At 47.3% G+C, this 27,230-nt stretch overlaps 1 protein-coding gene across 2 annotated transcripts; it reads right to left on the minus strand.

Moving 5' to 3' along the window:
• Nucleotides 1-5,889: 5,889 nt before the first annotated feature.
• Nucleotides 5,890-25,191, minus strand: dlgap1a (discs, large (Drosophila) homolog-associated protein 1a). Of its 2 annotated transcripts, XM_067252766.1 has the most exons (13): nt 24,100-25,191; nt 21,476-21,693; nt 18,697-18,892; nt 16,978-17,218; nt 16,890-16,919; nt 11,036-11,307; nt 10,736-10,885; nt 10,357-10,439; nt 8,256-8,580; nt 7,770-7,887; nt 7,584-7,675; nt 7,173-7,328; nt 5,890-6,105 (listed from the first exon to the last, which is right to left on the minus strand). In XM_067252766.1, exons 1-13 carry the CDS (start codon nt 25,189-25,191, stop codon nt 5,890-5,892), a joined length of 3,189 nt encoding a protein of 1,062 aa, XP_067108867.1. The 2 variants fall into 2 exon arrangements, with proteins under 2 accessions (XP_067108867.1, XP_067108868.1); XM_067252767.1 differs by lacking the exon at nt 16,890-16,919.
• Between the last annotated feature and the right edge of the window lie 2,039 nt (nt 25,192-27,230).

Below are 27,230 nucleotides of genomic sequence, written 5' to 3' on the forward strand. Positions count from 1 at the left end.
TTTTAGAAACCTGTCACCTTCTAAAGACACATCTTAAAACAGGTACCTGATCCTTTCAATACCGACCACTCGTGCCTGCAGCCCCCTTCGTGGACCTCTCCATTGAGAACTTAATTATGAGGCCACCATGCACTACTAGTCTGTCCACTAATTCGTATAGGCCCATACACCACAGAGCAAGCAGTGGGTTGTGAACAATGTCATAGAAATGACACGTCATCTTGGAGATAGACAAGAGGGAAATAATGATGTGTTCATCAATCATCGGCCTTACGTCGCCCGACCGCCGAGCAACACATGTGGACACTCTGTTATATTCACTCAACGAGAAATAAAAAAAGAGAGTAAGAGACCACTTCACTGACAAAGCGCGGGTGTTTCTCGCTCATCAATAACAACATATAGTCGACGCTCTTAGGTACATACAATTGTAATTGAAACAACAACTGACAACAGAACATCCTCATAATCAGCTCCGTAAACCATAACATTTTCAATGTGTATGACAAAACTAGGGACGAGGGACATTTGGCTTTTTATTTGTAAAGGGAAAATAAATGCTTTGATTTCAGTGAAATAATACGTTTTTTAACTGTTAAAGGCATTGTTGCTTCAACAGGCATTGTGGCGCATAGACCTATAGGCTATTTTGGACAACATTGGTGGCTTGTTTCATGCACCAATGTCCATGAAGCATTGTTCTCCGTTAAAGGAAAACGTAGTCTGTTTACCTCAATGGTCAAAAATAAATTAAAGAATAATATGGGAGCGACACCCTTACAGTATCTTTCATGTGGAGTTAATGAAAGACAATTTGCTTAAAGAAATACAAACTGAAGTCCGTCTGAAATAAAGTGTCCTGCAACAAAACGTATCTAACTTCTAGCCCTTAAATCAATTGTGGGCACGTAACCAACGTAAATAAATAAACCAACAATGAGGCGGCAGGCCACTCTTGACTGCAAGAACGGGTTTATTATGGGCAGACTGGTATCTGGAGAAAGGCTCCCCGGCATCACAGTGGTGGCCTGAGAGGCCGTTTGTCAAACACCTCACAACAAATTACGCCGGTACCTGAACTACCGACTGGTCGGTCTCTTTAGGCAAGCCCGTATTCTCTCCTATTCAAATCGAGATGGAGGGGGTCACTTTGTTAGCTGAAGGAGAAAACAAAGACTTGTAATACAGGGACTATTGCACCTCGCCGCAAGCTGCAACATGGGGCACAGTCGTGGGAAGAACACCACTTGCGCTTCTCTCCAGTCAATGTGACTTGTCCAGTAATAAATGAGCATGCAGCTTGCGTCTCCCCCTCCACTGTGTGTGCGTGCTTTGGGGAATTGCCTAACTTTTACATTAACATTTTGTGCAATAAATTTGGCCTGCCGTTTATTTAAAATTATAATGAACTATGTTTGATTTATTGCCTGATGCATTGATTGACTGATTGATTAAACCAAAAAATAAACTTATGACTTGATCGTTTCGTATACCGGACCGAGTATTGGGCTGGTACCTGTCGTCTGCGAATGGCCGGTTGTTAAGCAGGCGAACCCTTTCACCGATTCCAATAGACAAGACCGTGACCAACAGCGTCACACGATCAATTCAGATGTGTGACATATCTCTATGCCAGGGGACGCTGCAGAGCGAGCGCTGGCATGGGAATAGCAACACTTGGTTCTTCGGAGCAGACGGTAGAATGGTGGACATAATAAATGAGACGTCTTACCGCGAAGGTCATGGTGTGTTACAATTCATACGAGGACCATAGTGTTTCGCATGATTTCCTTAGATTCAGATAGTCCACTGTTGTTATTCGTGTTGTGGAAATATATCTTAAATATAGTCCAGATAGCACCCTATTACGTTGTTAAGGCTATATGTTGAAGACTTGGAAAGTTCTCAGAAAGCGAAAAGTAGCCAATAATGTAATGTAATGTAAATTAATCCCTCCCAGCGGAACTCCATCATAAATCCGTGTAATCTTCGGCGCTAAAGGGATTAGACAAATAGATTATGAAAAAGACAAATAAACGGATTAAGGGACAGTGACGGCTTAATCCATTTGGATTAACACTTTGATCATTTAACCTCAAATGTGAAGCCCTTAATATACTGCGAAGTTCTGCAATAATGTGACTGTGTGAAGTAGTAAATAAATTAAATCACAGGTTGGCAAAATGTAGCAAAAATGTAGGAAAAATGTGGACGCTATCAGCATGAGTTAGGTGGCTGAGCGGGTAGGGAATTGGGCTAGTAATCAGAAGGTTGCCGGTTCGATTCTCGGCTGTGAAAAATGACGTTGTGTCCTTGGGCAAGGCACTTCACCCTACTTGCCTCAGGGGGAATGTCCCTGTACTTACTGTAAGTCGCTCTGGATAAGAGCGTCTGCTAAATGTAAATGTAAACATGAACAAATCATGTCAGTTAAATAATATAATTTAATTCATTATTTTCCTTAAACATCTTATGAAACGATAGCCTATATGTATTAGAAAAATGCGCCTTACTAATTTTCCGTTCAAGACCTTAAATGTTGCCATTACCAGCACGAGACCCAAAAGAAGAGACCCCACCACCAAACAGACGCACTTTCAGCATTGTGCCACGCAGTTGCTTTTATTGTATCCGCACGCTTTTCTTTTCATCTCACATTTTTAGTGACCTGGTACCTGAAAAGCCTTTGCTGGTAAAGTGGCATTGACGACCACAACCATGCGTTTTCATGGCCTTATTGAAGGGGTCAGAGTGTCAGGGCTGGCTGGGAGCGTGAGCTACCAGACACAGGGGATCCCTGGGAATCCTGCCACATGCGCCCTGGCCACGGCTATAACGCGCGGGGCGCTCGCTCTCCAGATTGCCAGACAAATTAGAACGATTCGCGGTCTACAGAGACTTGGCTCATTGATAGCTATGAATGCACACAATAGTTCTTTAAATAATCTCTTGTTTAATATATTGTCACCGGCACAGTTTGTCACTATGGGATGTTAACACAATGTAAAGCGTGTAGGGATCTCGGATTGATTGACATTAATAATTTAAATTATGATGATGCATATGTTTTCTCATATTGACACAATGCAGCAAAAAGACATGTCACTCCAAGACTCAAGTATCAGTCTGAACAACCCAATTACCATAAATATTGCCTTAGTAAAATATACACATATAGTGGTGAGATTAAGGAGATTACCTATTGATTCACTATTCCTTGGCCTAATTGATTTCAGCGCTAATCTGAATCTCTTCGGACGAAGCCCTGGGGCTGTTGTGGCCTGCCGGGAGATTAGAGAGATATTAGCGTCCTACAAATCTTAAAACAATGCGGGAGACCTGGAAAGGCTGGACTAGCCTCTTTATCTGTCGAGCTGTTTCCCTAAGCAGGTTAGTATGTTTAGGCCAATAGTCAATTTAATTTATCCATATAATAAATGAAAAGTGAATAACTCAGTCTATCCATCGACATATGGGTGCATTCGGTTCATTAATATCGAGTTTAATATTGAGTAAAGCCTACTCCGGTAACCTGAAGATGAATATGTAGATTATTAAAACCAAGAAGGGGTTGTCATGGTCGAAGTCAGCGCAGGCAAGTGGGATAAAGCATGTAAACATTTCTTAAATTTCCCGTTCATACTTTGTTAAATGTAAAATTAGTTTAAAAAATCTGTAGCCTTAGGCTATTTATTAACTCGTGCAGGGGGAACTGATCATGGATTCGCATTTGAAACAGCATCATATCATGCTAGATTGGCAGATCAAGGCGCACCAACACATACAATTTCACACTCCTTTCCCGCTCTCCCTGCGTCTGCTGCACTTGTAATACTGCACTTCGTGGTCTGCATCTCTGAAGCACAACGTGTTTGAACTCAGAGACGACCTCTGGTGGTTGCCATTAATAGCTGCAAGGGTTTCACTGCAGATGGTGATCCAACTTAATTTTCATATCAGCTCAGCTTGTTTTATCAGCAATAATTTTGAATGCCATTTAAGACACAGTTATCTCTGAGTGGCCAAAAGTGAGTTTAATATCATTTTATTCTGTGTTGATCATATGCACACAATCATTTTTATACAATACAACATAAAGTCAAAATAGCATGACAGACCACTTAAATCCAAACAGTAAAAAATCAATAAATCAATAGATAAATAAAATAAATACAAACCAATACATGAGTGGAAATTATATATAGATTTGTAATACTAATATTGTGCCTGCATGCGTACAGGAATATTTTCATTGATGATTTCTGTACAAACACAAATGACAATTTTCAAGTACAAGTGGCTATTTGACTCTGTACAGTGTGTCCATGAGGCTACTTGACCGTATTGAGGAAAGGCCAACATAACAACCGAGGATAATAGGAAGCACTTTAAGAGACCTGCACTCATCCACACAGACACACACACACACACAGACACACGCACACCCACACACACACACACACACAGACCACCAGCACTGGGAGACCCTGATTTAACAAACTTAATTCCCCATCTCTTCCTGAGAAATAACACAGAGCCAGCTCAACCACGTGATAGGACGAAGCAGGTCACATGGTCTTCCAGCAGCATCACACCCAATAAGGATTGGACTAGCAAACGTCAACAGAGTTCTCTAAGAAAATTAAGCCACTGAACTTGCTACTGGAAATAAATTGTTAATGTAAGAAAACAATAAAGAAAACTTGCCTTTAGGAGGTGTCTATTGTGTCTCTTTTGGTACTTCATAAACAGACACAAGAATCATCACTTATACAAACCCACTCCAGACACCCACTCAACTAAACAGAAGAACATTTTGAATGGAATTCATCAACATGTATCAAACGATATATTAGTCTCTGGTTGACCCATTAATCAATATAATATTCCGAAATCCAAAACATTTCTGTAGAATGAGTGTTTAGATAAGTCTTCACAAGTACAGGTGGACTGAATCATCATATTAAACACACAGATATGGCTACGGAGAAGAACAAGGCATCCTTTTGAATCACCAATCACTGATCTTCGTAAATGAGAAAAAAAAAACGTATGTTTCAAAGAACAGCTGTTGACATGGTCACTTGTTCATAATGCAGAGGAATATTGCTTCAGCATCATTTACCCTGTTTCTATGTACCAATTATGTTACAACCGAACCAATAAAAGAGAAGGATGACCATGAGACCAAGTGAAGGGAATCAGTCGGGTCCGTAAGTAGATAAAATCACAAACACTCACAGAACCAATAGCCAAACATACTTATTTGCTTTCCTTTCAAGACATTATCACTTGTCTTTGTTTGAAGTGATTAAGAAGGCTGTACATTTCGCAAAAAGGCCTATTTGACACAGGTGGGATCTCTACTAGTGGTGTACTTCTCTATAAGAACGAATGGCATATGAGCGGGTCCTCGGGTGAGGGTCTGGGGAAGACAGGTGGATGGAGTCAGGATCAGGATAGAACCAGTGAGCGAGAATGAAAGAGAAAAGTAGAATGGGCAATGACATGTCTCTATCTTCTTACGTGGTTATAATACAAATACCCTGCACGTACCCACTGGTGTATAGGTGACACCACCACAAGTGTGTGTATATGTGTGTGTGTGTGTAAGTGTGTGTGTGTATATGTGTGTGTGTGTGTAAGTGTGTGTGTGTATATGTGTGTGTGTGTGTAAGTGTGTGTGTGTATATGTGTGTGTGTGTGCGTGTGATATAAGTGCCTTCGTTTTTGTGTGAATATATTTTTGTGATTTCACGGTGTGCATCTGCGAGTATGTGTGTATTTTATACACAAAGTATGTAGATACCCTATTTGTGATATGACTTAATTCCCTCAGTGTGCGTGTATGATTGTGTGCATGCTGTGTTTGTGTGTGTGTGTCGGGGCTCATAGCCTGGTCTGGGCCTCAGGGATATAGATCTCAATGCTGTCTGCGCTCTCAGTAGCAGAGTTCTGTCTCACTGACGCCGCCCGCTTAGCCGCCATCAGACGTTTACGAGCGTCCTGGCGCTGCTTCTCCGAGCTCTCCAGCGACCTATCACGGGCCAGGGGCGGGTGGCCTTTAGGGGGTTTCTTTGGCACAGGGGGAGGGACCCGTCTCTCCTGAACAGGGATGACAAATAGTTGTTAGCCCCTCCCTCCCAGCAGGGGGAGGGAGGACAGGGTGGGAGCGTGGACAGCATGCGCACACCTGAACACGGAACAGCGTGACAGACAACCACACACACGGCGGCGGCGGTGGCGGGCAGAGAGACGGACGAACGGCATGGAGGTACGGTGGCCCAGAAGGGTCAGGCCCTGTGGTGTGGTGCGTGCCAGATGGAATGACGTCTGAAAAGCAGCTCACTGTCGACACAGAAAACAACAGAAACAGAACTCACATGTAGAAGCCATCAGGGGAGAACGAAAAGCCAGAAAAGAATGCTAAGCCATGATCACATGATAGACTTTTGGTAGGAAGGGGCTAGGACCTGGGGAAGAAATGGACTCTCCCTTCTAGAAGAGAGGTGGCGCTCTTGTAAACTGATTCTCTGTAACCTTCTCTTGAAAGTGTACACTTTAACCCTCTGTAGTAGCTACTGTACTTCCACTCCTCCACACCCTTCTAAGGGGTGTAAAAGAGGGCAAAATAACTAATTACAAATCCAAAAAATTGGAAAGTTACTATTTTAGTGGCTATAATTCAACCGAGGACTGTATCAAATGGACTATCCTCAAGACAAAAGTCACTTGCGACCATGAAATAAGACCACTAATACTTTATGTGTGTAAATCATAACCATGGGGTTACAACAGCGGTACTGCAAGGCATGCAGACGAAATTAGGATGCTCCTGTTCTGTTTCAGCAGGATGAAGTATGTCTGAGGATGCAACTGTAGCAGAGCACTCTCTATACCAGGGGTCTCAACTCTGCTCCGAGCCCAAAGATCATGCTTCATCTACGGTTCACCGTAGACTGAGGATGATCATATTCGGAGTTGGGAGACCCCTACAACTGCTAGATAAACACACAGGAAGTTGGAAGGACAGACCGTCCCCAACGCATGTCTGAGTCTGCAGGTAGACAGACAGACAGACAGGTAGGCAGACAGACGGATACACAGTGAGACCATGTCCGGTCCACAGTCACCACCACAGGGTGAGCTTTGGTGATGGGCACCTGCTTTACCTTCCTCTCCGGGGGGGGGTCCAGGGGTCTCCAGTTGTTGGCTCGGAGCTGGTGCAGCTCGTCAAACTTGAGGCTGATGTTCTCGATGGAGAGCTGGAGCATGTCCCAGAATCCGGCCAGGTCCTGGGAGATGGGCCTCGGGTGGGCCTTGGGGTTCTGACCCGCCCGCATCAGTGAGGCGAGACAGGAAGGAGACAATGTGATACATGTGGTACAAACAACTGGACATTTGGGAGATTTTCCTTGTCTACAATGTAACATGGGGTGTCATGATGAGACCCAAGCCTAAAGTCGGAGGTTTACTCCAGCTCTCATATGACTGAAGGAGGAAGAAGACCAATCCTCTGTGTATAATGCCTGAATGGGATTCAGATATGTCGAGTTGGAAAGATGAACTGCTGGATAACTCACCAGGTTCTCTTCACACAGCTCTCTGAACTGTTGGAACTTCTGAGACATCAGGAGCTGGGCGCTCCCAACTGCACTCCTCATCTTCCCCAGGACTGGAGAGGACAGGCACATGTTCACGTTCTAAATACATGCATCAGAGCACACACACACACACACTAAAAGACACACACAATAACACACACTTACTGTCGTCAGGCAGGTCGTTCTCCTGTTCATCCACCTCCATCTGCCTGCACCAGCCCTCCATCCTCTCTGTCTCTGCCTGCAGGAGCTTCAAGAACCAGCGGCCGTCCCTCTGACACACCTGCACGGCAGACATATTATTTATGACCTTCTCACTCACTCGCTCACTCACTCATTGGCTTATCTATTCATATTCAAAAAGTATTCAAAGCCTTAATTTATCCTAATATAATAGCTGGTAATCTCCCAGGTAATAAGCAAACAGATGTTGTCAAGGAATGGTACTCTATGTAAAAGGAAATTATATCACAAATTCACATTCTATCTCACAAGTGAATTGTGATCTGACCCTTTACTGATAAAGTAAGATCCACGGTTGAACTAAAGAAGTAGTTTAGAGTAGTCTCCAACAGCTACTGTGAAATGGCCTATCCTATACTGGTCCGCTTGCTTGTCTTGACTCTTCAGATCTCAGGCTCTGACCTGTGCCACCCTCTGCACCACCTCCAGGGGGTCCTCGGTCACGCTGTCGATCCAGGGGTCCGGCGGGGGCAGGATGGAGGGGTCGAAGCCCACCACGTCCTCGTAGTCGTCCGAGGTGCAGGCGTGGTAGTGGTTCCCCGAGCCCTGGATGCTGACGGTGGAGGTGGCGGCATCCCGGGAGTACTGATGTGACACGCAGCCGGAGGAGGGCAGGGAGGGGAGGTCCGTGTCAGGGGAGTCCAGCAGAGGGGGGCTGTCAAGCATCTCCGGGAAGTCCAGGTCTGCCTGCACCGCTGCTGTCACGCTGTTGGAGCGCATGAACCGGCGGTATCTGGCCACCAGGGGGAGACAGATGGATAGACAGACATGGAGACACACGGACATGGACAGGCAGAAAGGGAGAGGGGTGGACACACAAAACACAGCAACGTGGTGAAAGTGATGCTAGACATTTGGAAACCTACAAGAGATTAAACATCATAATACATTCTGTTAACACATTAGAACAGAAAACGATGTTGATACAGTTCACAATAGCTTTTTTTCCTCCCTGACGGGATCAAAAGAAAATCTTCTTGATTTACACCCGATAGAATCAGGTTATCATTGTCTATGTGTGTCATCGGTAGCATTGTTTAGATTAAGGATGCCGGGGAAACTGAATAAAACATTCTGATAGGCAGTCTACCACATCTCTCCAGAGCACAGTGAATGAACATCCTACGCAAGGAGCTGTCGCGTGGGAGGAAGAGAGAGAGGGTAGAGAGAGAGAAGGAGAGAGAGAGCAAGGGAGAAGGATGGGGTCACAAAGAGACAGAAAAGGAAACAGACAGAAGAAAGGGAGTAGGAAGAAGCAGAGGCAGGAAGAGAGAGAGAGAGGCAGGAAGAGAGAGGGAGGGAGAGAGAGGCAGGAAGAGAGAGGGAGGGAGAGAGGAAGAGTACAAGGGCCAGCATTAGCAGAGCAGCAGGCGGCTGAGCTGAGTGTTTCCCTGGAACGCTCACACCGCCCACTCCTATCCAGCCTTCCTGGAGGAAATGCCCTTCTGTCTCCTGACACACAGCTGGGCTATGCGAACACCAGACCCTGGCACTGTACTGCCTGCAAACGCCTCTGAATAGGAGGCTATATTTGTTTCCAGAGCCTGTGTACAGAAAAGCCCTTGCCTGGAATCAGAGCAAGCCGCTGAGAAATGCTGGGAGGTGATTCCTATGGACAGAGATCTGACTCGTGCCATACTATCCACATAATCGAGTCAGCCATCTCATCATTAGACACTGACAGTATGGTCTCAATTAAAAACTGCAAGGTCTACTGCTTCGTTATGTCGTACTATTATTTATTAGGGCTTGAAAAAAATACAGTCAAGTCAAATTGTTGCTTAAAACAAAATTAAATGGCATATTGTTCTTATAATAGTGAAAGTCACTAAGTTCAAAATGCTTAGGCATCCCCATAGCGATGTTATGAAAACGGACTGAGTTTGGACAACATCTATTCAATACATAAAAGAACAGGAAGTGACATTAAGCTGCAGTCAGTCAGAGTCGGCCAGCCTCTTCGACCAATCTTCCTTCAACCTCTCACACCTCAAACTCAGTCCTCCGTTTGGAAGGGAGAAAAGATACCCTTGGGCGAGAGTGAATGTGTGTGTGGGCGTTTGCAGAGTCAGTCTGCTACCACAGGTGAACGGAGGATGACTCACCACCCAACACTGCTGACAGCTTATCTGCCTAAACTGCTCTTCGGAACCGGAATAATATAAAACAGCACAGTTACAGTTGGACTAACCCTGTCTGGAAACAACCCCCTTGCTCCAGATCTGTCCCCACCTGACGCAACTCAACTGGTCCGTTGAGCTAGGCCCTGAAAAAGGCTATGGAGGGCATATTTCTTTCTGACCTTCAGTAGTACACTATACAGACCTGGTGCTACCCACTGCGGTTAATCATAGACATGGTCTATATCTTCTCCCCTGCTGCTTCCATGAGAGCTGTGTAGTGGTGTGACAGGTGTGACGTCTGGTTGGCTATGTCTTCCTATTGCATGAATCCTGAACCCATAGCCACAGAGGTACCTATGGATATGGGCTCCAAACCCCAGACTTACCCCCTCTCGTCCTCCACCTGCACCCCAACAGACTGGAACTTGGACTGGTCATCCAAGTCTAGAACTTCCTCTGGCCCGTCCACCTGGGAACCCAACCCGAAAGTAGAATGTTTATGGACAGCAAATGTTTATTTCTAAGATAAGGTTTACTCTATATAAGGCCTGGACGCAAATAGACACATTCCCCCACAGAGCTGTAGCATGTCTTCTTTATCGTAAATATCAACAAATACCACTAGGGGGTAGGATGGTGCTGAATATAATTCCCGTAGATGGAAAGGCTGAGGGGGAAGTCTCATAACACACACAACATTAGAAGATATTGTACGGCATTGTCTTGTTTTCTACTTTACTCTACTGTCAAGGCTGAGGCACAGACCTGGATTCCGATGGAGAGGCACCTGCCCTTGTGGAGGGCCTCCTTCCTGGGGTCGTCAGAGAGCTGCGGGCTTCTGGCCAGGGCAGGAGCAGCCGTGGTGGAGATGGTGATGGTGCTGTTACTGACGTGCTGGCTGGCCGGACCGTGGACCTGCACGGCACACGAAACCACACGACAACAGAAGTTCCAGATGTCAGTCACCTTTTCCCTCAACGGTTGGTTCCAGAACGTGTCTCGCGAAAGAGCTCGAAGAAAGAACTCGATAACAGCCGAAGCTTCGAAGCTCCCGACCCTCCGCACCTGTGCGTTGGCGGCCTCGATGGCGGCCGTGAGCGCCTTCATGCTGTCGATGCTCTCCGTGGAGTTGCTGAGGGCTGATTGGATGGTCATGTCCCCGCGGTGGCCGGAGCCCTCCATGTAGGCGTCCTGAGCAGACTCTGTGCTGCTCTGGGCTGTGATGGAGATGAAGGGCTTGGAGGACAGGGCCGCCAGTGGGGAGGAGGAGGAACAGGTGGAGGTGCGGGGCGGTACGGGGGGAGGGGTCTTCTTGTAGGTGGTGATGCAGGAGGACACTGTTGGAGAGAGGAGGGAAGGGAACAGGCGTCGTCTCTGATAGTTGTTCAAAGTTGTCCGGGTCTTGGACTGCGGGGGCTGTGTGCGTGGTGATGCGGGCACGTGCACACAGACACGCACACACAATCAATCAGAGGGGGCAGCTCATCATAGCACCTGATGGTTTCAAATGAATGGCTTTAGGAAGCAAAGTAACCGAGGTATCACGGCTAGTTAGTCAAGGCTGGTTATGTCTCTTACTTGTAATGACGGGGGGGAGAGGAGGAAGGAGGAACAAGAGTGCGGCAGGATTCTCTTCTCTCTTTCTTCATCTCTCTCCCACACCAGGAAGTAGGCCACATGATTACATCACAGAGAGGGGATGGTAATTCATGCAACACCAATTTGAATACCCTCCCTTCCTCTGTGTCTCTGTGTGTTGCTGTGCAGCAGCGTTTGTGGGGAATCAAAGGGAGGCCCTGACACAGCTGACAATATGGAATCCAAAGGAGCTTTTTTTTCATGCTAAATCTGTATAATGCGATAGAACGTTTCAGAAGTCAAGACCATCATAAGAAAAACACAGTGATGGTTTCTATTTTTATTTCATGTCATCTACACCAATCTTCTCCTATTCATTACTTCACATTTCAACCAGCTTAGTCTGGCAAATATCTGGCAACAATCCCCTCCATGGATATCTACTACTTAAAGCAGAGGAACTAAAACCTCTGTTCTGAGTTCCATAGAGAAAATGTTCACTCAGTAGATTTTTTTCATACATAATCAGTAAATTATATTTTAAGTGAGAAGGTTCCAACCCACTGGGTAGGTCCTAACTGTGATTGGCTATAGGATATGTTTGATATAACCAGAGAGAGGGAAGGAGAGAGAACAGGAAGTGGTGGGAGAAAGATTGGAGCGGGAGAGAAAGAGAGGGGGTTAGAGAGAGAGAGGAGAGACAGAAAGGACAGAGAGAGAGATTTTACTCTTTTGGCCCAGACCTAAGTCTGCCTTGACAAGTGCTTCTAAACAGCCAAACTGACAGGACTGAATTTCCGCTAACCCACACAGTACCAGACAACAGAAACCAAAACACAGACATTACAAATTCTTTATGTGAATCCACCAATTACATGGAAGGATGTCAAATTTCTCAGTGACGGTATTACAGACAAGGGTACAGAGTCCACACCCACACTCTCTGTCTGTCTCTCTTTATGCCAGTCGTTCTCTCTCCCTTTATGTCTGTCCTCTCTCTTTTTATGTCTGTTCCCCTCCCTCCCTCCCTCCCTCCCTCTCTCTCTCTCTCTCTCTCTCCCTCTCTCTCTCTCTTTCGGTGCCAGTTGCTCTCTCCCTCTCTTCATGTCAGTCACTATCTCTCTTTATACCAGTCGTTCTATAACTCTCTATGTCTTTGCTCTGTCTTTATCTCTGTCACTATCTCTCTATCTATGCCAATCACTCTATGCCAGACGCTCTCTCTCTCCCTCTCTCTTTATGTCGGTCCATCTCTCTCTTTGTCCTTAGTTTTTTTCCATTTTCATACCAAATGTACATATCAAGATGGTTCTTTTTCTTCAAAAAGTCAAACCAAGTCAGATCCCCTAACCCCAGCGTCAGCTGTCTGTGGCCCTAGTCAGAGCCCACCGAAAGAGCACTCCTCTCCCTCTTCTCATGGACATGTCCATCAACCCACCCTTCAACATCTACAGTACCTCTCACCGCTCTCACCTACCAGTCACGTTAATCATGTACTCCCCCTCTCCTAGACACATAACTCCTTAATCTCTTCTTTCCTCCTCCACCCTCTCTATAGCCTCCCCCCCTTTGCTCATCTCCCATTTCTCATCCATCCTCTCCTCCCTTCTGCTGACCTCCCCTCCTCTCTCCTGTCCTCCCTCCCCCCAACTCATCCTCTGCCAGAAAAAGGTCAACTTACCCCGTCCAAACCCCCTGACAGCTTCTCCTTCCTCTGCTGAGCAGCACAGCCAAGATAGGATGAAGTGACACCATCCAATCAATTCAGCCCAGACAGTCAGTCTATGTCTATATGTGCCACTGACATTATTTGTGTGACTGGCAGTCTTTGTGTGACTGTCAGTCTTTGTGTGACTGGTAGTCTTTGTGTGACTGTCAGTCTTTGTGTGACTGGCAGTGTCTCACACTAGAGAACAGGAGAGAGAGGTGTGAGTCTTCCTGCTACTACACAGTCTAAGCTTTTCTGGTGAAGGCTGTTGTAGGCTGAAACATCACCGACATGTTTTAGGACACCAATTATCAAATCAAAGTTTTTTTTTCCTTCCGTTCATTTCTATGGCAGCTCCTCTCCCCTGTGGTGCAGACTAGACTCGAGTCTTCCCAGGAGGAGAGGTGTGTCTGGCAGCGGAATGAAACAACCACTACCAGAGAACGACACATATCTGTCTGATCACTCTACTTCAGGGCTATGTTGCAGTCTACATCAAGTCTACAATGCAGGTCCATGGAATACATTTCGTCTAGTGTTCAGTCCATTCCTTCTCTTTAATTTCCAAATACCACACGTTGTGGCTCCACCCCAGCCCTGTAGTCATTTTTGCAGGTAAAAATAAGTAGGATGAAGTTGGAAAATCTTCACATACAGTAGCATTTACAGTACCTTTAGCGGGGTGTGAGCTCATTAATTAACTATGAGCAGCCCGCCTACGGTGTTATGTTCCTCTGTATCTAATTAGTGTCAACAACCACAGCAACCACAACAACAACAACAGCCTGTTCAAATGAAATGTTGATGAAACTATTGACACTAATCTCTACCTTAACCCCGCTCTATAATCTGCACAGAGCAAGGTTGGCGCCATTGTTGTTGCACCAGCAAGACTACAAGCCACACCTCCCCTGAGGAATAGCACTTTGCCCATGTATCCTGTAGGGATGAGGACCCGAGTGGTTGGGATTAGCGGTGATGGGAGCAGTAACGAGCTCAAGATCCATCCACAAAGGCAGGTCGTGTAAAGACACCAGTCAGACACAGTCTCAGTGGACCACAGACACCATTGGAACACAGATGAATGTGAGATCAACAGCATTTCCTCCTTTAAAATGCGTGCAGTGTCCCCACACTGTCTGGTCTAGGCTGGGGATTCTTTCGATTGTTTCGTGACATGGGAGGCGTTTCTGTGCTCTGGTGCTTTGTTATTGTACGTTGCTCTGAGCTGTGCAAGCTTGGGCGTCCTTTCCTGCGAGGTACTGCCGCCTTCGGTAGACCCAAATCATTCAGGGTGTCTAAGGGGTGACACAGAGCTCACAGAGACATGAACAAGGCCGAAACAGGCTAAACATCTGCTTTCAGGAGGTTTCCTTAGGTGGTCCAATACTCCAAAGCTTTGTCCTTCCTCTAACAAAGGAAAAGGGGAAATCAGGACAGGATAGCTACTGTGTTTACGAAAATGAGGTCCAACATAATTATTCTCCTCTGTCTTCATCTGCCGCTGTCAGCAGCTTTCAGTTCAGCAGAATATCCTAGTGTTGTTGATCAGGGTCAGAACTTACAGGTGGAAAAGACGTGTGAGAGTGCTGTTCGACAATGTCGGCAAAGGACAACAGAGGTGAAGCAGGAGGAAAACGCATTCAAATGAAACGAAACCATTTTCCACAGGAATGTTCTTGGCTGCTGATTTTCTAATTTCAGGAAGACTGGAAAGGGGAAAAAAAAAGATTTCTCTCATTTCTCTCCTTAAAATGGAGTGCAGGTGGGCTAGATCCTGCATATTCAGCCAGTGCTTGATATTCACCTGAGCAAGCTGAGCCTGTCTGAGGGCAGTGATGTGTGCCTGTGTCTGACTGTGATCATCACCATGCTTCTTGCTTGCAGGGGCAGATGGTACATCTCGGGGAACACGCTCTGTGCCATGTCCGAGTGGGTAGAGGTGCCCTCTACCTGTCGCCCCCTGATGACCCTCCCCCCATCAATACTCCCCTATGTCACCACTCCTGCCCATGTCTCTCTGTGGAGAGGGCATCTGGATGGACCTGGGTCTGCTATACTCTCTCCCTCTCTCTCACACACAAGTACACACATACACAAGCAATCCCTCTCTCTCACACACACGTACGCCAGTTTCTCTCCCAGCAGCATCATGGCGATCTGCCATCGTCTAGTCCTGTCTGGCTACTTCTCACTGGGTACCATCTCAATATCTGGCACCCCTCCGTCTAGGCTCGGCTCGTCCTGTCTAGCCTGAGTGAAGAACAGCCCCAGTTCTTACTGCTGATTTCTCACTCAGGCGTATCAAACGATGTTCTTTGTTCCTTTTAATACGCAGAATGAATTATCAAAAAAACGATAGTCACGAATGTCTTTCGGAGAGTGGTGGGAAAGGGTTTAGTGGTGGGAAACAGGGATAAGTAAGAAGTTGATAAGTCGGAATATAAGAGAGAGGGAGTATTAGCATGGCTTTAGATGTCTGAGCTGAGCTCTTAACGAAGACTGACCTCTTTCGAGGCCCCGGTCTCTCCATCGCTATCTCAGTCTCTCTTTCTCTCTTTCTCTCTTTCCTCCTATCTCTTGATCCACCCGCTCCCCTTCTCTCTCTCTCTCTTCCTCTAACTCGCTATGCCTAATTCATCTCAGGCCTCATTAGAACCCTTTTATCCTTAAAAAAAAAACCAAGGACACAATGTCAAAGGAGAAAAGGACCCGATTGAAATGCACAATGCACCGGCAGCCACGCCACGGCTTGGCCCTACTAAACACGTCTGTGAACACGGAAACACACAAAGTGGCACACTGCCGCAACACGTTCCACACATCCTGTGTTTCATCCATCCCGTAGCGAGCCTCGCAGAGACGGTGCAGTGATGAATCTCTGGTTTCTCCTCTGCTGATGTGTCTGATGACGAGGACCGCTGAGGGCCGAGCATGTGCCTCGCACGCCAGCTTGATGTCTTCACTCACACCCACGGGACATCCTGAAACATTAACTAGCCAAGGAACCTCCCTCCGTCCCTACCCTTCCTCCTCGTCTTCCTTTGTTGTTTTCTCTCTCTCTCTCTAGCTCGGCATCTCTTCTCCCGCGGGTTCAGCCCATATGTTCTGACTAGCCCTGGCTAGCCCCTGGCAGAGAACAGCACGGGGGGATGGGGTGGTGGGTGGGGAGCTCCCACATCTGAAGTCCCTCACTCTCCCAGTTAAACTGCCATGGCCGCTTGCTCTCCCTCACACACACGCTCTCAGGCACACGCTCGCACGCGCAAAAACCTCCTGGTGTCCTTTCGGATCCTTCACCTACGTGAGCTAACTGCTAGTCCAATGCATTCAAAGTGACTGCAACATGTACAGCACCCATAGACCCACGCACTCCCAGCTGCATCAGAACGAACGTCTCACAAACAGCACGATGGAGTGTGTTGTAAACATCAAAGTCACAGCGAAGGTGTTTTTCTAAAGATAGACCCAGCTTAGCCCCTGATCACTGACAGTGCACTATAAAGACCTGACCTGAGTCATAACAGGCACCTCAGATGGTGGACGAGTGGGTCATAACTGGGAGTTATGTGGAGCAAACTTCTCTGGGAGTGAGTAATGGCGGAAGAGCTGAGGCACGCCTGACAACAACACTGGCCTGCGCCGTGTGGAGACGAATCAGGGCTACGGCGCTCGTGTTGTGTAGCGTTCCGCGTGTTATCGTTTGTCCGCGCTGACTCACCCGTGCTGCTCTGGATGGTCCTGACCGTGGTGGTGGTGCGCGGGGGGGAGGAGGGCAGCAGCAGGCCGTCCTCCTCGTCCTGGGAGCAGCCCTGGTCGATGGCGCGCACGTAGCTGTGGCTGCGCATGCGGAAGCATCCGGGCACGGGCAGGTCCAGGGCGTCCATGGCCTGGGACTCCATCTCGCTGAAGACCTGCGCGCACACCTCCTCGATCTGCCCGTTCACCTCCACCTCGCTCACCTGGGGAGGGTGGCGGTGTGGGGCCGCGCGGGGAGAGAGGGCACAGGGGAGCAGCACAGCCGAACACAGACATTAGTCTCACTTCCTGGTATGTGCGTCTACACATGACTTACCTCTGTCCTGCATGACGGGGAGGGGTAAACATTGACATCATCGGGAAGTGTAAAGAATAACAGGAAGCAGCACGAGGCAACAGGAAGTAGTAGGAACCAGGAAGTGGATTGAGATTTCCCCTTGGTAATCTAGGGTCAGCGTTACACATCCTCCTCGGTGGTTGTGAGGGGGAGCTGGGAAGGCTAAGCTGATCCCAGATCGGCCCCAAGAGAGAGATCTCAAACCAGGGACTTGTTTGGAAACTCTTCAAATCAAACCTTCCCCTCAATCATGTAACATACGAAACCCTCTCAAGGTGGGGAGGAAAAAGAGGAGGCATTTTTAGAGCATGCAGACAAGGCCCTGGAGCAAGTAGTAGCAAGAGGAGCAAGAGTCAGATAGGGTGGGAGAGGAGGAGGGTGAGGAGGATGTAGACAAGTGTGGAGGTATCATCCAGGGGTCAAGGACATGGCGGAGGCCCAGGGAGGAGACAGGCAGGATGAGGGTGCAGAGAGATGGGCCTACCAGGTTCAGGATGGTTGCTTTACTGAGGGCTTAGGGTGAAGGTGGTTCAAACACGAGTAAACGAGAGCTAGAGAGACTCAGCTAACTCAAGTTGCAATTTAAAAGGACTTTTTCACAGTGGTCTAAATAGTACTGTATGCATGGATATCACAGCGCAAAATGTGGACAGCTTGTCATTGGAAATAACATTTAAGATAACTATTTGTTGCCTCAGCCTGCAGCTTGCTGTTTATGCTGCTCTTAAATCTATCAGCCTGGAATTTAATCAGCTGCATGTTTATTTGATGTAATGGGAAATGGATGATTTTTGTTATTATAATGCTTTGCTATTACGTAATATAGCTATATTGTTCTGTACAAAGACAATGGATAAAACCTGGTTAGAACCGGTACTATTACTAGTATGATGTGTCCTATCATTTAATGGATGTACAGTATCATGTACAATGCAGACGCAGTGGTAGTGTCTGTTGACTTTGTTACAAGTCGCTTCTGGATGGCTTGTGGCAGAACATTGACAAACGTCTGAACCGAAATTCATCTCACCAGTGGGCGGATGAATTTTCTGTAGCAAATATCATGACTGATTTGGAGACTGTGACTCTGACATGACTCTCCTCCCCTGCACGGCCCATAGGGGGCGCACGTACAGGTACCAGACATCACAGACAGGCCTGGGGCAAACACCATCTACAGTCAAATTCTTTGGGCGCACTGGATTTTCTTCCCTCGGTTTGAGATGAAAACCAGGCCCCCACAAACCCTGCAACATTTAAACAGTGAGCCGTGGGAGGATTTGTCAGCAGTGTGTTTGACCCAGGTCTGACCAGAGATGGGGTGGAGACGGAGGAAGCACCAACCTGACTGATGGTGCTCATAGCCCTCATGTAGCTCTCGTTTCGTGAGCGGTATTGGGGGGAAGACAGCAGGCTTTTGGGGTCCAGGAGCGTTTTGGGGTCCAGGGTGTCCAGGCTCCTATTGATGGAAACTTCACTCACCGCCCGTAGGTAGCTGTGACTCCGGATCTGCAGCTTGGGAGAGTGTTCACTGGAGATCCTGACACAGGAGCCATGGGAGGGGGAGAGGAGACGTGTTAGAGGAACAGTCTGGAAGGTTCTGGGACTGGTAGAAGAAGCAGGCAGAATATAAGCCACATTCTCTGTTCCCTGACGGAGGAAAAAAGTAGAATCCAAGAATACCTCAAATAAAAAATGTACTTCGGAATATCATTTAAGGTGTAACCTCTAAATCTTGCTGTTAACCCCTTTTAATATTATTCATCAATTTAAATTCCTGTTTAGTCGGAACAGACAAATCTCTAACCCACCAACATGTAAACATATCTCACAGCAGACCAGTGTGTTCAGTAGCCTAACACAGATGAAGTAGCCTGGTTGCTGAGCAGCATATTTTTGTGATTGACTCACTTCAAGTTACTCCACACCAGGACTGTGCATAATGCATAGTCCACTCCTAAAATAGCCCCTGGCCACAGCTGCCAACACCAACTTGATTATGCCTACTCTCCCATGGAGCAGGTCGGGCGGCCAGAGGGCTAAGGAGGAACAGCTAAACACACTTAAGACCGCCCACGCACTTTGTCCCAGCCTGCTGACAGACACACACCTCGGCTAGGCTGGCCGAGGTGTGTGCTGGGGGGGGGGGGTGGGGGGGTGGGGGGCAGGATGGGACTGGACTGGGGTTGTATTGGAGAAAGGTAGGAGGGAAGACAGACAGACAGACATCTCACCTGGGCTGGGCAGGGGAGAGATAGGATGGAGCTGGGCTGAGGAAATGTTGGGGGAGGTTAGGGTTGGGATCGTCTTGGCTCAGCTGGGCGAGGCTGCGTAGACGCGGAGCAGACAGACAGACACCTCAGCTAAGGCCGATTGGAGCCTCGGTGGGGTAAAACGGTACAGCCAAGCAGAAAGAGTTCGATTTCGCAACATCTGGGAACTGGCTGTCTTCTTCTGGATCTTGGGCAGGAAAGCCTGCAGGCTCGTCGAGGAGCTTAGGACCAAACCTCCAACTGAACCCCCCCGCCACTCTCTGGAAGCCCGCTGGAAGCTCCAACCACACAACAAAGAGAAGTTGGGACTAAGCACTTGAAGGAGGACAGCGAGGCGAGACAGTAAGACAGTGTGAGGAGGAGAGAGAGAGTGTATAGTTGGAAGCTTAAGGGATTTGTTTATGTGTGATGTCACTGGTGTGGAATAAACCAACATGGCATTCCTCAAAGTTGGCTCTAGGGTGGTCTCTCTGGACATGTGTGCTGTTAACCTTTTTATATTTAGATTATTGTATGGCACGACATTAACATGCATTACAGGCATGAAATTACTTGCAGTAGATGCTGTAATACAGGGATTCTGGACAGTAATACAGTAGCACATTTAATATACATCCAAAACAAACTTAACACCCATCAATGACAATCTTACTTCTTTCAAAAATCATCGTAACACCAGGATGATATGGATTAATGCTGTAGGAGAATGCCGGGCGATGACAAGGCCCAAGCTGCCAGCAGCGTTACCGTGAAACAGTAGGGAAATGGAGTTTCATTATAGCAGCAAGGCACTTTTAAAGCAGTCCCCAGGCTAATGGATGTAATTATTCATACCTTCTATGGCAGTGCAGGTCTTTAATTAGTAAGCGGCGTGGTGTATTTCTGGGGAGAATCTAGGCAGCTAGCTAGTGAGTGCACTGTCAGTCTGTCTATAGAGAGAGAAGGAGAGAGTGAGAGGTTGAGAGACAGAGATAGACAGAGATGAAGAGAGACAGGAGAGACAGACCCTTAAAGAGACGGGAGAGAGAGACCCTTAGAGAGACAGGAGAGAGAGAGACCCTTAGAGAGACAGGAGAGAGAGACCCTTAGAGAGACAGGAGAGAGAGACCCTTAGAGAGACAGGAGAGAGAGAGACCCTTAGAGAGACCGGAGAGAGAGAGACTGTGGAAGGAGATTTGTGAGCCGTCCTAATTTTTATTAAAACCTGATATACGGTATCCTTATGTCTTATTTGCTAATAACTCCAAACAGCCTGTCATTTTTAGATGCCATACTATCACACGTTAACTTAAGAGTGGAGTTGTGTTATATACTGTGCAGTTTCCCCTGTACATGAAGGAAACAAATGAAACTATGCTTAAATGCCAGATCAAATGAACATTAAAAGATTAATGATCTTGACTCAAACTGAGAGGGGGTTAAATCATATAGTCAGACATTGGGCTGGCTCTTTGCCACTTAAGTGGTGCTGTGATTCATCTCTAAATTAAGTAAAGCGTAAAGCCTAGATAGTCTGACCATGAGCAGTGCATGTAAAGATTGCAGTGGTAATGCAATCCAACAGAACTGAAACTAATAGCGCGACTGAGGTCTGTCAGGATAATCACCCTAACAGTCAGATCCAGACCAATTTCACCCCACCCCATGGCTCCACCTGCCCAGTTAATTCAAAAGCCGAGAAGGTTTTGTTTACTTGTAGAGAACTATGAGAATTATATCTTGTAGCTAGAATCCTTCGTTTGAATTGTTCTTGCAGGGTTTCTTAAAGGTCTCCTAAATAAAATAACGCTTCACGGTTCCACGGTTCCTTTATGGCACCGTTCTCTCAGAGGGTAGGAGAGCATACGTACTGTAGTGTGGTCATCTCGGTCAGCGAGGGCTGAGTGGCTTTCAGGTAGCTGGCGCGGCGAGCCTGGACCTTGGGCGAGGGTTTGGGACTGCCCTCGGAGTCCCCGCTGTCTTCCTCCTCGGCCATAGCTTTGACGTAGCTGCCGCTGCGCATACGCCGGCACGGTATGTCGTCTTCCTTCCCCAGGGGCGTGAAGCTGCTCCATTCATCCTGAGGGACCTGCAGTGGCAGGGGGGACAGTGGGGGGTCAGACGTGTCCTCCATAGAGGACTGCGTGTCAAACCTCCCAGGCTCCGTCCTCCCGCCCGGGGGGGCCGCACCGTCGAACCACATCCAGCGCACCCCGAGTATCCGACAAACACACACGGGAGGATTAGAAGAAAACGTCTTCCTGTCTCTGAATCTCTTTCTCTTTGTGTGTCTCTCCTTCTCACCCTCTGTTTCTCATGGAAATACTGTATATTAATTAACAGAGAGGTTGGAATGAATTTGTTCGCTTGGTTACACCACACAAATTTCCCTGGCAACTTGGGCATCTGTTTGCCAGGAGCAAAGCTTTATCAAACAGATCCCCACAGAGGATTGCTGACTGTGCTCTATCCAGATCTACTGTGCTCTATGTTGAAACACTGTTCTCTATCCAGATCTACGGTGCTCTGTCTAGATCTGATGTGCTCTATCTAGACAAGCAGGGTTGATGGCTTCATCAAATCAAAAGATCCTATGCCAGAATGAAGCAGTCCAATTCAAACTGGATTCAGTTCAGTGGGAGCTTTCCCATCCTTAGATCAGAGGGTGGTTTGTCCACCGCACAGCCAGGATGCATCCCAGGGTACATTCACCATGTATAAACTATGAGAGTTCTAGCTGTACTCCTGGTATAACAACCCTCTAAAGAGTGAACCCCACTCATGTAAGCGTAATTACATGAGTCAGAGTAGGGGGCCGGGAGCTGCTTGGCTCTGCATGGGGGCCCAGACCCAGGCCCTGGCCCAGACCCTGGCCCAGACCCAGGCCCAGACCCTGGCCCAGACCCTGGCCCAGACCCAGGCCCAGACCCAGACCCTGGCCCAGGCCCTGGCCCAGACCCAGGCCCAGGCCCTGGCCCAGACCCTGGCCCTGGAAGCTGTCTGACGTCAGAGAGCTAGGAAGGAGCATGTTGACAGTATAGGAAGAGTGTGGAGGATGTCTGACTCATTAGAAAGTGGCTGCTGCGCCCAGCACATGCCCACGCAGACGACACTTTGTCTATGTCGTCACACACAAAGGTTTACCAACACTCTGTCTCTATATTCTCATGTATGCATATATAAAGAGGGTGTGCATTTACCTATGTATATATATATATATATATATATATATATATATATATATATTATACACCCCATAGACTCAACACGTTTCTATACCACATAACACACCTATACAGTAGACCTATAGACTACAAACAGTAGTTTGTAATTGTCAATTCCACAGTACCAACACAGTCAACATGTATTGCTGTGTTGCTGTGTTACGTGTGTGTGAAGTTCTTGCTACTAAATAGACCCATGTCTGCACGCTAGTTTCCTCTCTATGAGCCAAGGCCGGTTCTGTTTCAACCTTCAAAGCGCCCACTCATATGAAATATGAAAGGATATTTTTAAAGGGATGTTTTAACATTTTCCTTCATGGCACTTGAATAAAGACCTCTAATTGGTATCTATTCGGTGTAATGACATAGCTATCTCCAACCCACAATCCAGGACTGCCACCAGCAGTTACTATGGTAACGTGAACACTGAATACAATACGTCTACATACGTCACCCTGTTGTTTTCCATGTTGAAGAGAGACAACAGAGAAGACGTCATGTTGAGGATGTGTCTCATTAACAGAGTCGTCACATATTTGTGTTCTAGAACATAACAAATATGGTTTTACTACTGTTAACTACTACTACTACTAATCTGATATATATATATTTTGGAATTCTCTTGAGCTATGATTAGACAGTTTAGTGAGTAGTGTGAGAGAGAGACAGACAGACAGAGACCTTTTTAAACTAGATCAATATTGATGTACCTATTATGAACAATAAAATAATCTACAGCTTATTATGCAAATATTGTCAAATGATAACAGACACTTTGAGTGATTGCAGTTCTGTAGTGCTCAAAATTGTGTTATGCTAACTGTGTTTATAGAGTAGAATTTCAGATGTAATTGATTTGGCAAAAAACATTGACCTCACTGAACAACGGCGAGAGCCTGTTAAGAGAACACACAAGTCGAACACATACACACACACACACCAAGTCAAATCACTGAGAAATAATTAGGAAACCGAAAACTGGGAAATGTATTAAATCAAAAAGGTTTATAAACAGGAAATAATGCCAGTAGGAAATGGGTCAAATCAAATCAAATGTGTTAAGAAAGTAAGGCCACTACTGCGTTTGCACTTACTTCTCCTCTCAACTCAAATTAAACTGAAGGTCTTTTCCAGAAGGAGGGGTGACGGGAGGTGGGGGAGGAGGGGGGGGCGTGCGAGTAAGTGGAGTGGAGTGGAGGAGAGAGGGAGGTGAGACAGGGGGGGGTAGTTTAGAGGGGGGGGGGTTGGGGGTTAATTTAAAGAATGCATACCTGCAAGAACTGGCATGAGCGCTCCTGTTGACAAGCCTTAGATTTCACTAGCGCTCTATCTAGGCCTACGTTAACCGAGGCCTTCTGGTAGACTTCACGAGCCCTGCTCACCGTGAGACTGGACGACCACGAACTCTTCTTCACCATTGGCCCATCCAGTCCCAGGGGGACCAGGCTATTGGATGGTACATAAGAAGAACATTTGACGTCGTTGTTGCTGCGCGAGGGTTTGAGCGCCTGCTCACTCAGCGAGCTGTAGGCATCCATGAAATACTGCGACTGCGACTTGTCCGGCCCGTGCAGGCGGCCCATCGTCATGGCGCTCGGCGAAGGGGCGGGGCTTCGGTACATGTAGGCATCCCGTTCCAGGTTGTCGTCGGAGCTCCAGTAGCCCGAGGCGTGGCCCCGGTGCTTGGGCTCGGCCGAGCGGCAGCGCTCGCGGCTCTTGCTGCGCTTGCGCTGGCGCAGGGTGGGCGTGTCGCCGTCCGTGCTGGCCCGGCTGCCGTTCACGCTGCCCTTGGTCGACTGTAAGTGCGTCCCCTCCAGGGAGTGAGACTTGGTGAACAGTTTCTGCACTGAGTGGACCAGGTGACGTATTCGACCTGGGCTGTCGTTGTTCCCGCCCGCCACGGCAAAAGTCATCCCCCCGTACCCCCCGACGCCTCCGACGCCACCTCGCTGCTCCAGGGCTGTCCTCTTGTACTGCAGCGTGTGGTAGCCGTCCCTCGCCAACGACGGCTGGCGCTCAAACTGCTCCATGATGCTGATGGGCAGGCGGGTGGGGACCTTGTTGGGGGCCATCCCCCCTCCGTAGGGCACGACGGCGTTGCATTCGTCCTTCAGCTCTTGGTGGGAGGAGCTGTGATAGCGGCGGGGGAAGGTTCCGTAGGGCACCACGCTGCTCTCTGATTGGTAGCCTGAGCGCTGGGTGTAGTAGGGGTTGTCTGATGGGTGGGGGAGGGGCATGGGGATGGGCATGTCCATCTGGCCAATCAGGTATGGCTTCCTGTCAGGATGGTGGGCTAGGGCGTCATAAGAGGGGTCATAGTTCATCATGTGGTGGTGACTCCGACTGCTGGATAGGCCCTTCATGGCGACAGACGGAGAAATGCACGGACTGACAGGTAAAGGGACAGACAAATGGACAGACGGACGAACGGCTGGCAGGCGGACTGCTGCAGGTGACTGTCCTGAGACGAGAGGTGCAGACTCTGTGTAACAAAGACAAAGAAGAAAACATTATTCCGATCCACTATTACGATCTACATGTTCAACTCTAAGCTCATTTCACAAACTGAAAACAGCATTTCTCTTCTGGGTTTGTCATTTGTCTATTCTCATACACAGTACTAGAAATGCAGAGATCCATATTAAGTGTGTGTGTGTGTGTGTGTATGTATGTGTATGCAGATTTCCCGTTAACCTGTCAGGGTTGGTTATTTAGGACTCATCCATGGTCAGACTGAGAAAAGGCAGTCTCTTTTTATCAGCCTTCATTTCACACTTCCTCAGGAATATTGAGTGAGCTATTTTTAACCCATATAGAGAACACACACACACACACATACACAAACAAACACACACAATCCTGAAATAAGCAGGGAATGAACTGAAGATTGATTTTCTTTGTGTTGTGGGTTCAAATATGTTCCTGCTGTGATGTTATTACTCTAAACCAGCACCAATCTGGGTAAAAGAGAAAAGTTTCTGTATGGGAGAGACTGGACAAAAACATTCGAAAAAGGAAAACTGCACTTCTGAAAACCAACAAAACAACTTTTCTTCCAACATAGAACAGGCCATGTTATTCTCCTCACATTTAACTGTAAGGTTGTTTTGTTTTCTTGTAGTGTTTTGTTTGTGCTGTGCACTTAGCCATGCTCTCTTCAATGGGATAGTGGCATGTCCGGATGAATACCAGCTTCACAGCTCAGAGCTGCTTGATTCACTGAAAGGCCAGGCGGGTAGCAGGCTAATTGCTGATGGTGAACGTCCCCTCATTCAGCTGTTTGTGTGTTTGCGTGAGTGTGTATATTTGAGTAAAAGTCTGTGTGTGTTTCTTGTGTGACATGCGACCGGAAGCGGGGCCCTCGCAGCAGGAAGAGGCAGGGCTCGACGGGTGGTGGAGAGATTGAGCAGCCAGCCATGTCATTAAAGTTCTATTATTGGCCATGGTGTAATTACTGGTCTATCATTGGTTGATGTGATACTCTAATGGCACAGGGGGCGGTACCAACACAGACCCTAAAACGTCAGGATTTTAAGTGCTGTCAGGGGGTGGCTCAACAGAACCCAAAGTCATAAAACACTCAACTACAAGTCTACAGTATCCAACAGACATACCAAGGTTAAAGATTGAACCTAGACTTAGCTGGAGTGGCATGTTACTCATTTATCAACATCAAATTAGGGCTTTAAGCGTAACTCTCAAGACACCCTCCATCAACAGACTTCAGTTGGGTAGTTGGCTATATTCAATAGAACTCAAATCATATAGTTACCACGAGAGCATTCCCGTGATCCACTAGGCAGCAGAAGAACAATCTAGGTTAGAGAATCTCAGGTCTTCATGTCTCACTGATAAGGAGCACCAGGGGAGTATTGTAGCGCAGGCTTCCCTGCCCTACTTGGCCTTCTCTGAGCTGCTTAACATCACATGACAGCTCCACTGGTACAGGGGACTCTAACCAGCGGAGCTAGCATCCTCAGCCCTACCGCTAGGCTCCTCAGCTTCAGAACTGTGCAGGAAGTCCAACGCTCATCTTAGGCTAAAAAGGAGGAAAGTTGAATGTATATGTTTCTTTTCATCTCAATGTCTTAGATCCGTAGTGTTGCAGAGAACTGTCTACAGTAATGTTGAAATTATTCTTTGTTTTGCAACCACTCGTGAAAAAAATGATGTTATGACAGATACTAAAATAGAGCGATTTTGTATAAGGCAAAGTCATTTAGCAAAGTGAGTTAGTCATTAATCTAGTCCAGAATTTTGCTGAGAGGTTTTCTAGTGATTGTTTCTAAATGGTGTGTGTTTCCATGCCTGCCAAGCACAGCTACTGAAAAACACTGCTCACCAGAATCAATTCAATAGTTTCATCATGGCACATCATTCTACACTCTCAGCACAGGGTAAT

The sequence above is a fragment of the Osmerus mordax genome, chromosome 16, assembly GCF_038355195.1.
Source record: "Osmerus mordax isolate fOsmMor3 chromosome 16, fOsmMor3.pri, whole genome shotgun sequence".
NCBI classification, from domain to species: domain Eukaryota; kingdom Metazoa; phylum Chordata; class Actinopteri; order Osmeriformes; family Osmeridae; genus Osmerus; species Osmerus mordax.